Source organism: Dipodomys merriami, unplaced genomic scaffold, assembly GCF_024711535.1.
Source record: "Dipodomys merriami isolate MVZ:Mamm:240054 unplaced genomic scaffold, mDipMer1.0.p SCAF_68, whole genome shotgun sequence".
Taxonomy (NCBI): Eukaryota; Metazoa; Chordata; class Mammalia; order Rodentia; family Heteromyidae; genus Dipodomys; species Dipodomys merriami.
Genome location: NW_027206268.1, coordinates 6,719,642 through 6,730,173, shown reverse-complemented (window position 1 = coordinate 6,730,173; position 10,532 = coordinate 6,719,642). Strand labels below are relative to the sequence as shown.

At 48.3% G+C, this 10,532-nt stretch overlaps 1 protein-coding gene across 1 annotated transcript in view; it reads left to right on the top strand.

Moving 5' to 3' along the window:
• The window catches only part of Plscr5 (phospholipid scramblase family member 5), a 12,448-nt gene extending 10,018 nt beyond the window's left edge, over nt 1-2,430 (top strand). The window contains exons 6-8 of the mRNA XM_070005288.1: nt 253-414; nt 2,070-2,140; nt 2,224-2,430. Of these exons, the coding sequence (XP_069861389.1) occupies nt 253-414; nt 2,070-2,108 (201 nt within the window). The 3' untranslated portion in view covers nt 2,109-2,140; nt 2,224-2,430. The remainder of the gene's footprint in view (nt 1-252; nt 415-2,069; nt 2,141-2,223) is intronic.
• The last annotated feature ends 8,102 nt before the right edge of the window (nt 2,431-10,532 follow it).

Sequence of the window (10,532 nt, the reverse complement as noted above, 5' to 3'; positions counted from 1 at the left end):
AGAATGTAAACATACAGAGACATGGGAAAAATCTCTCTCTCTCCTCTCTCCTCTCCTTCTCTGTCTCTCTGTCTCTCTCTCCTCTTCCACTCTCTCTCCTCTCCCTCTCTCCCCCTCTCTGTCTCTATCTCTCCTCTCTCTCCTCTCCCTTTCTCTCTACCCCTCTCTCTGTCTCTCTGTCTCTGTCTCTCTGTCTCTGTCTCTCTGTCTCTCTCTCCCACAAACTTAATGCCTCTTATTTTCTTTCCCAAGGTGAAAACCATGAATGAGAAACTGACCATTGGGAAGATTTCAAAGTACTGGTCGGGCTTTGTGAATGATGTGTTCACCAATGCGGACAACTTTGGGGTCCACGTTCCCCCAGATCTGGATGTGACGGTGAAGGCTGCCATGATCGGGGCCTGCTTCCTCTTCGTGAGTCTGTGCTTGTGGGGGAGCGAGGGGGGAGGAGGGACCCTTCTCCCCCTCCCCCCTCCCCACAGGCCCGAGCTCCGCCAGCCAAGGCTTAGGATGCTGACCTGCAGAATATGGCCAGCACAGGACCCATGTCCCAAAAAGACAGAACTCACATGCCCAGGTCTGCTTAGGAGACCCCCTCCACCAACTGTCTGCCCCAGGATTCACCACGCAAGACACAATTCTCAACCTTCTCCCTAAGCAAGGAGCTCCCCTCTTCTCCCAGTGTCAATTTAGATGTGGAGGGGAGCATTAGAAATAGGTAAACATACATATGCATATTTTTTGCAGGGGGAGGGTTAGTCATGGGGCTTGAACTCTGGGCCTGGGCGCTGTCCCTCAGCTCTTTAGTTCTACCACTTGAGCCACAGCACCACTTCCATTTTCCTGAGTGGTTTATTGGAGATAAGAGTATCACAGACTTTTCCTGCCCGGGCTGGCTTTGAACTGCAATCCTCAGATCTCAGCCTCCTGAGTAGCTAGTATGACAGGTGTGAGCCACCAACGCCCAGCTGTGAACATATATTATATAATGTATGTTATATAAAATATTATACATAGGATATACATAGGATACGGTACATTCTATGTATTATATATTCTATCTTATATTCTTATATATTATATTGTATATGTATACAATATAATATATGTGCATGTATATAATATAAGCCTCTAAATATCCTTTTCTTCAATGCGTACATTTCCTTATTCTTCACCCCGGTTGCTAGAGAGGTTGGTGGAATGTAAGTCTCATGAAAGTTTATCTGGGTCTCACTCAAACCGGATTGTGAAGTCCAGGTTAGGTACCTGCGTTGGGGTTCAAGGTCCAGGTCCTCACCCCCACCCACCCCACCCCACCGGTGTCACAACCAGCACTCCATAAACCTGAAAGGCTCTGGCCTAAGCAACGCCCCCCTCCCCACCCCCCCCCCCCGTTCATCTGAAAAGCAAGCCGTGGGGAGACTGCTCTGGGGCCATCTGTGTCTCCTTAGGGAGGTCAGCGGTATGAAACTGGGGCGCTCGCTCGTAGCTTAGCTTTTCTTTTTTTTTTTTTTTTTTTTTTCTTTTTTTTTTTTTTGGGTCCAGTCGTGGGGCCTGAACTCTGGGCCAGGGCGCTGTCCCTCAGCTCTTCAGCTCAAGGCTAGCACTCTACCACTTGAGCCACAGCGCCACTTCTGGCTTTTTTCTTTTTGCTTATGTGGTGCTGAGGAATCGAACCCAGGGCCTTGAGCATGCAAGGCAAGCGCTCTACCACTGAGCCACCTTCCCAGCCCGTAGCTTAGCTTTTCAAGCCAGGGCTCAGGTGCATTTCCCTGGGAGATGACTCCTTTGTGTCCTCTCCATGACTCCCACGGTGCTGATCACCCGCCCCCCCCAGTTTCACAGGTGATACTGTGCGAATCTGCGCCAGCCTTCAAGCCAGGCAGACGCTGAAGATGCTACCCAAGGGCGTCACAACACACGTCCGCTTTTCCATTTTTCTCCTGCCACCCACTCATCCGGGGAAAGCACAGTACCCCACCCCGATCAACGACAGCTCCGACATCAGAATCTCCATCCTAATTCCTGCCTCTTGCAAATTCACTCATACCCGGTTTATTTATTTGTAGGATTTTATGTTCTTTGAACATTCACTAGCCGGCTTATAACAAGCAAGACGGCGCCAAGGATACGCTATGCAGTAAGTAAAAGGCGTGACCCGGCCGTCTCTTTCCCTTTGAAGACGTCTATATTTGACACTAACTCTTTCTCGTTTCTTTCCAGCTATCCCTTGGGCCCTGGATTTCATTTCTGAATGGTCTGAACATTTGTTCTCTCTTTTTTTTTTTTTGGTTTGGTAATAAAATGTTAATTATCATGTTTATTAAAATACAGTTTAATGAGGCAATTATCTGGTGGTGAATGCAAGACTGCAAAGTCTACCGTTCCTGACGGGGTCCAGCCTCGCCTTCAGAGGTCGGGAGCTCTACTCTCTCTCCTTCTCTCCCTCTCTTTTTAGCCTTTTGAAGTTACTGCCATGCTAAGCATGAAAGATGAGAATTCAATGTTTAGGGAGCCCTTTGAAGTTCTTCTTGTACTAACACTGGTTACTAATCAAAAACGACTACATTTTTTTTAAAAAAGTGTCTTGCAAGAGTCGTCCCTTGTTGAATTTGTGTGTCACTTTTTGTATCCGAGTAAGATGTGTTTACCCGGTGTTGGAAAAGTTACAAGGTGGAGCAAATAACGCGAGTCCAACGTGTTGCTTGAGGAAGACAATGGTTTTAATTCATTCTTGGTAGTCAGAGGTACAGTGAGATTCTGGAGAGAGGGAGGGAGGGAGGGAGGGGTTAGGGAGGGGGAGGGAGGAAAAATAAAGTCAATGCATGGACACCACCTTGGCAAGGCTTTAAGAGCCCCCAGCGAGCACACGCTGGCTGAAAGTTCTAAACTATCTGCAAGAGCCGGGCTCTTTCTTACAAATGCTCCCTTTCTCTCCCCTTTGCAAACCTAAGAGAACCTGTTTAACACACTCCCAAATTGCTTTAGAATTCCACAAACACAACGTCAAGTTCCAGGCACGGAGGCCTGAAGGTATCCACAGAAACGGAGAGCCTGGGCTTGGGTAAAGGCCAGCTACGGTGATGGATTTAGCAGAATGAGACTTTTGCCGATGAACTCAGCTCAGAAAGCTGTTCCTGGCACCACGTTCTCCCCCCCAGGGACCAGGGAAGGAGAGCTCTTTCACTGTTCAGCCATTGGCTGCTCATCTCAAGGAAACAAACTTTATGACGGATATACACACCCGGATTCCAAGCTCTTCCCAGACTGGTGACTCACTCACCAAGCCAGAGCCATAGCTGTGGCCCGCTTTCAAACAGTCTTACCAGGTAGGGAAGTGTGAAGAGCACCGAACTGCCCGCGATGAACACTCATCCCCCCCAAAGAGTGGGGTGGGGTAGGGGAAGAAGGAAGAAAGCAATAGAAACTGTGGAGAGATAACCTTTATCCTGTACACACAGCTTTCAATGCAGGCTGCACGGCTCAAGCTTGGGGGTAGTTGTCTCCTGACATCAGTAATTCACTGGCCTCATTCTGGGCCAATTAATTCAACCTTCCTATGCCGGTCTGTGTCTTCACTGCACCCTTTAAGAAAAACAGTCCACATCGCCGACTGCTGCTACCGGCCCAAGCAGGCTCAAGCAACTGCCCGCCGAAGGCTGGGGAAGAGATTGTGTCAACATTTAAGTTCAAATCCCCAAACTGGCCATCTGAAAGCCTCAGCCGTGGTGTGAGGCTCGGGTTGGTTCATCCCAGCTTCCGCTGGCTGGCCGGGGACTCACTCCCTCTGGGATGGTTACATTGATCCTTAATTGATTCTGCTTAATTCAGGTCCCAAATGCACAGCGGGGCTGTGAATATCACCGTGGGGATCTGGCTACCGCTGAGAATTCTTAGAATTCTTTAGAGTATTTCAAAGCACTCTCTCTCTCTCTCTCTCTCTCTCTCTCTCTCTCTCTCTCTCTCTCTCACACACACACACACACACACACACACACACACACACACACACACACACACACACACGACCTGAGCTGGGACTCACAAGAAATTGGGGAGCGGAGGAGCGGGGGGGGGGGGGGGGGGGGGGGAGGGGAAGGAAGGGTGCCAACAGCATTTGACCTTGAAAGCGACCAAGTCTGGCATCCAAGGTTTTGAAAACGTAAAAATTAGAAGTCGAAAAAAACTAAATGATTTTCTTCTACTTCGGGTGTGTGGGTCTATGGTGTATACCAGAGTCTATGTTAGAAGGGTCTACATCAATGCATGAAATGCTTGGTAAATAAATTCTCACCTATGGGCTGAATGGGATTTTTCTTTGCTTAGATTGAGACTGCTAACTGCATGGTACAATGCACAGATACACAGACCAGATGGAAATATGCAGACAGGAGCAGGTAACAGAAAAACCAGGTACATTGCACACATCCATATAACTTCATATCTTTGTGGCTATTCATTTTTAGAGTCATTTGCTTAGGAAAATTTTGACAAAATGGATACACAACTGGTACAATCTAAACCAGCTCTTGTACAAGAATTACAAGTAGTGTATGTGAAGGCATGGAGAGGAAAGACCATTCTTCTGCTATAGTAGAAACACAGATATGTAAATCATCTAAAGGCAATATATATATCGGTCATCGGTCATGGGACCTGAACTCTGGGCCTGGGCACTGGCCCTCAGCTCTTCAGCTCAAGGCTAGCGCTCTACCACTTGAGCCACAGCGCCACTTCCAGATTTTTCTGTTTATGTGGTGCTGAGGAATGGAACCCAGGGCCTCATGCATGCAAGGCAAGTGCTCTACCACTGACCACCTTCCCAGCCTCCTAAAAGCAATATTTTTTAATGAATGCATTTAAAAGAATGACAGCCAGGGATATAGATCTGAAGTATTTTAAAGGTGCAATTTATACTTACACAAAACATGTATACTAGCTTTTGGTCTGACAATGAAACTATAAAGATTTCCGGGACTAGTAAGTCCCTAGATCTAACTCTGAGATAATTGTATCGTCACAGCCATATTCTGTATAGAGATAGCATAGTTTTTTCCCCTGAAAATCATCTCTGGAGCTGTTCCTGAATTTAAGTTAGCCAGGTGATGATAGAGAGTAAAGTTACTCCAGTCCTGCTAAGGAGAGTCAGGGCTAGACATGTCAATGGGAGAAACAGACAAATCATCATAGGTAGTAGTGATTCCTGGCAGCCAAGTCCCTGCCTCCTACATGCCCTGGACTTCACCACCTCCCAGAATAAAGAAGGAGACACAGCAGAATGACAGGTGCATGGAAACATGAATAAGCATGAATATATTTAATAATTCATTAATAATACATTATTATATTATATATAATAGATTATAGTATAGTATATATTATCTTATAAAATATAATAATAAAATATACTTATATATATTATATATATATATATATGGTTGTACAAAGTATAAAGTCCAGAAACATAATGACGCTGACAGTGTGTGGAAAGCTAATGATCAAAAGGAGCTTTCAAAGCAAGAAGTTAATGAGTATGTGAACACTATCTCTTAAGGCGTCATTGAATAGTTTCTGCTAAGGAAAACTTCAGATACTAAGCAGATAATGTTCACTAGGCAATCCCCGCACACCTCTTGTCAACAGAAACTACAGAGGTTCATTGTGTGGTCTGTGTGTGTGTGTGTGTGTGAGAGAGAGAGAGAGAGAGAGAGAGAGAGAGAGAGAGAGAGGGAGGGAGAGAGAGAGAAAGAAAGATGGAGATCGCAAACGACATATAGTAATCATTTCCAACTTCAGGATAACTGGGGGAGGGGACATCAGGCAAAGAATGGCTGCCAGGAAGAAAACGATAGATTCTATGGTTTGGGTAGAATGAGTAAGTGGAAGTGTGGAGAAGGAAGTTGATTCTGAATCCCTCGAGCAATGCCCAGGTGGTTCATCCATAAAATGGATGTGGTATCTACAAATTCCTCATCACACGCGTGTGACAGGTCAGTCGCTGCCATCCTTTTCCCCTTGGGATACTTCCTGGAGCATAACACAAACACCCGGACGTGTCCGCTGGGATCGCACCTTCACCGGGACCGATGCTGGACAGGCAACAGATTTGACGTTCAGTGTGGAGTTTCCAGACAACATCCCAGCCTTGGAAGGTGGCCAGCCTTCTCCCCACAGGCCGTAAGGGTAGGCTCGATGACTCGAGCATCTTCAGCAGTGTTATCTCATTAGGGAGGAGGTGTACGTGATGCACTTTATTTCCTTGTGTACACGATGTAATTTATTACCACGAGTTATGCAACACTAAAAGAACAGGAAATTCCCGGGCCTGTGAAGAAGCCATCGGGAAAGGAAAGCAAGCATTCACTAAACACCCAGTGCCCACACCTGCACAAAGTTAATCCTCATTACGGAGATAGGTAGGTAGGTAGGTAGGTAGGTAGGTAGATAGATAGATAGATAGATAGATAGATAGATAGATAGATAGATAGATAGATAGATAGATAGATAGATAGATAGATAGATAGATAGATAGACTGATAGATCCATAGATAGGTAAATATAGATGATTGATAGATTAGCTAGATGACAGGCTGCTGGATGGATAATACATAGGTAGCTGATAGATGATAGATGGAGAATAGATTAAGTGGTAGATGGATCAACAGATTAATAGATGATATTCAGGTAAGTGATAGATGATTGGTAGCTAGATAGGTCATAAATACATAGAAGACAGACAGGTAGACTGACAGGTTTATAGATTTTGTTGGATTGATCGGTGATACAAAGGTAAATGAAAGAAAGAAGATAGATTAGAGAGACTGATAGATTGATGGATAGTAATAGGTAGAGGATAAAGAATAAATTAGATAGGTGATAGATGGATACAGAGATGATGGGCAGGTAATAGGCATAATAGATTAGATACAGGATAGGTAGATAGATAGATAGATAATAGATAGATAGAGACAATCAGACAGACAGACAGATAGATAGATGATAGATAGATAGATAGATAGATAGATAGATAGATAGATAGATAGATAGATAGATAGATAGATAAGACAATCAGACAGACAGCTAGATAGATAGAGACAATCAGACAGACAGACAGACAACAGACAGACAGACAGATAGATAGACAGAGACAGACAGATGGACAGACAGATAGATATCAAGTAGACCCACACGCCAGTCCTTGGTCTCCAGCAGTCTCTCCCCGCTTCCCTCCTCCCCCCCTCAGGGAGTGGGGTCCCCCGGGGCTCCTTCCCCCCTCAGGGAGTGGGGTCCCCCGGGGCTCCTTCCCCCCTCAGGGAGTGGGGTCCCCTGGGGCTCCTTCCCCCCTCAGGGAGTGGGGTCCCCTGGGACTTCCCCCCTCAGGGAGTGGGGGGGACACAGATGCACCGGCTTTGAGGGCGGGCATGTGTGCAGTTATGTACGTGGCACTCAGCTTAACTCATGAGGGCCTTTGGTAATAGAGAGACGCAAGGTGGAAATGTTCTGGGCTCAATAAGCACAAAAAGAGCTTCTCGCTTAATTGAAGTTAATGTAGTTCCTAGCCAAGAAGTATTTCTTTTTTTTTTGGGGGTCCGGTTGTGGGGCCTGAACTCTGGGCCTGGGTGCTGTCCCTCAGCTCTTCAGCTCAAGGCTAGCACTCTACCATTTGAGTCACAGCACCACTTCCGGCTTTTTTCATTTTGCTTATGTGGTGCTGAGGAATCGAACCCAGGGCCTCAGGCATGCAAGGCAAGCGCTCTACCACTGAGCCAACTTCCCAGCCCACCAAGAAGTATTTCTAAAGAACACTGCAAAGAAAATAGTTTTTTGGGGAAAAAAAAGTAAGAAGAAGATGATGAGCGTGTGTTGTTCTTCCACAATCAGCAACTTTAGTTCAATACCTGGGGGACAACAGCAAAGACGTGAGTGACTCGAGCAGAAGCCTTTTTCCAGAGCACACGAATCTCTAACGGACGGAGAGGAAAAGAAATGACTCTGGCAGGTGTTAGTGAGATAGTTCCCACCACGCAGGCCACCGCGAGCGGACTGGGCTAGAGCTCAGGAACGCAGAACCTCACAGGTGAGCCCCAGGCCCCAGGCCCACGAGCCCCGCACTCCAACAGGGAAAATAAGTACAGAGCAGTTAGTCCGACCGAACTGACAGAGAGAGCGAGCCAACGTCTTTTCCAAGCTTATCTATCCCTACTTCTCCCTTTGACACCAGTTCCTGGTTTAATCTACAGGAGCCTTATTCTCACAGCTGATCTTCAGGCCAAGGCTCTGAGGACAAGAACAGATCTAGCAACAAACCACAGAGCGGCTGTGGTTGGGTCACAGATATGCCAGCACCCGTGACTGAACATTTACTGTAGATTAGGTAACCCTGCTGTCTATGCTCAGGAGATAAGACCATGCACGAGGTACCCCGGGGACATCGGTGGTGTGCTGAGACACCGTCGTTGAGGTTTACAGTGTAGTCAGGGCTGACATTCAGAGCTGGCAAGGTCACATTCAGGGTGGAATGAACGGCTGCTGCGGGCCGCGGCGTTTGAAACCGTACGAGGTGCCAATGGGCGTGCGTGGCTCTGTGTGTTTGCACTGTGCGTGCAAGGCGTTTGTACGTGTTCTGTGTTTGAACGCAGTGTCTGCGTGTTGCGGGTGTGTGCGTGCATGCACACGTACTCAGCCACTCCCGAGAAGGCTGGTGGGTGCTCCCCAGACAGGCTGGCGTGCTGACCGCAAGAAAGGCCCTCCCCTCCCCTGCCACGCCGAAAGGGGACTTCGTGTGGCACGGGCAGCAAGCTTACCCAAGACCTTTCTGGGTCGCAATCACAGCCCTTCCCCACCACCGCAGACGTGTTCTGCAGGTGGCTGTAATGCTGAAGGATCTGAGGGCTGGGAAGATGGCTCAGGGGTAGAGCGCTTGCCTTGCATGCATGAGGTCCTGGGTTCGATTCCTCAGCACCACATAAGCAAAAAGAAAAAAAGGTGGAAGTGGTGCTGTGGCTCAAGTGGTAGAGCACTAGCCTTGAGCAAAAGAAGCTCAGGGACAGCGCCCAGGCCCAGAGTTTAAGCCCCAGGACTGGCAAAAAAATAAAAAAGAATCTGGGCCTGGGAAGTAGACAGCCAGCTGCAATCCTGCACATTCCTTCACTCAGCACCAAGCAGCTATGATCCCTGACATAGAGTTAGACAGACACACAGACACAGAGAAGATAGACAGATATAGATAGACAGAGATACAGATAGACAGCTATAGAGGTAGACAGACAGACAGACAGACCAACAAAGAACTAAGCTGGTGATCTTTTCATGGAGGTAAGCCAAGCTCAAAAGGACAAAGGCCACATGTACAGATTTTCTTTAAGGAGGTTTTCTTTTCTATTTTAATATGGAGTGGAAACTCCCTGAAAATAATGTCGGGTTTGGGGTTTGGTTTTTCTCGTTTTGTTTTGGTTTTATTTTTTTGCTAAATTATTAGCAATCTGGCTTCCTTTTCCTGGGACTCCAGGTCCCACTGTCCCTGCGCAGATCAGGACCGGGAAGAGAGCAGAAGAGGCCGCTTCCGCTCCGGCCTGGCCCGGAAAGAATTCGCCTTAGGCAACCTTGTCCTGTCTCAAGCCGCAGAACGGTGATTGCCCGGTGACTGCCGACATGATGATAAATGTTTCAGCGCTTCCCGTAGCTGGGGTTTGGCAATGATGTCATGGAGAAACCCTTAAACACCAGAAAGAACCCCCCCATTCTCACATGCCCCTAATTATTTTTCTTGTGGTGTTACTAACATTTGGGGGTCGGCCTGATTCTCTCTCTCTCTGTCTGTCTGTCTCTGTCTCTCTCTGTCTCTGTCTCTCTCTCTCTCTCTGTTTCTACTTTCTCTGTCCACCTCCGGCCTCTTCCCAATCTCAGGCCTAACGTTGAGGGCAGGCGGGCACTGGCGGGCGGGCACAGGCAGGCTGGCAGGAGAGCCGGTGGAGGAGGAAGCGGGAAGGAATGGATCAGCTTCCACCGCTTTATTTCTCCCCAGCCTCTGCCTCTGCATTGTCTCCGTGGCGATCTCACTGCTGCGTTTGCAAACAAGCAGTCCAAAAAGAAAAAGCAAAACCAGCCAACCAAACAACCAAACAAAAACCCCCTTCACGGGAATTCCACCAAGAGGTGAGCGTGGAGACGGAGGTCACACTCCACACCTGCCCTGCCTTGAGGCCGAGAAACTCGGTCTCTCCCCCTTCCTCCTCCCCCCTTCCTCCTCCCCCCTTCCTCCTCCCCCCCTTCCTCCTCCCCCTCCCCTCCCTCCCTTCCTCCTCCCCCCCTTCCTCCTCCCCCTCCCCTCCCTCCCTTCCTCCTCCCCCCCTTCCTCCTCCCCCCCTTCCTCCTCCCCCTCCCCTCCCCCACCTCCCCACACGGAGCAGGGATGGGGCTGGACAGGGCCAGGAAGTTCCCACTGCCCCTCCCAGGGGACTGGCCTGCTGCTAGCAACACCCCACACCGGGGCAAGCCCTGAGAGGAGGGGGAGGAGGGGGAGGAAGAGGGGG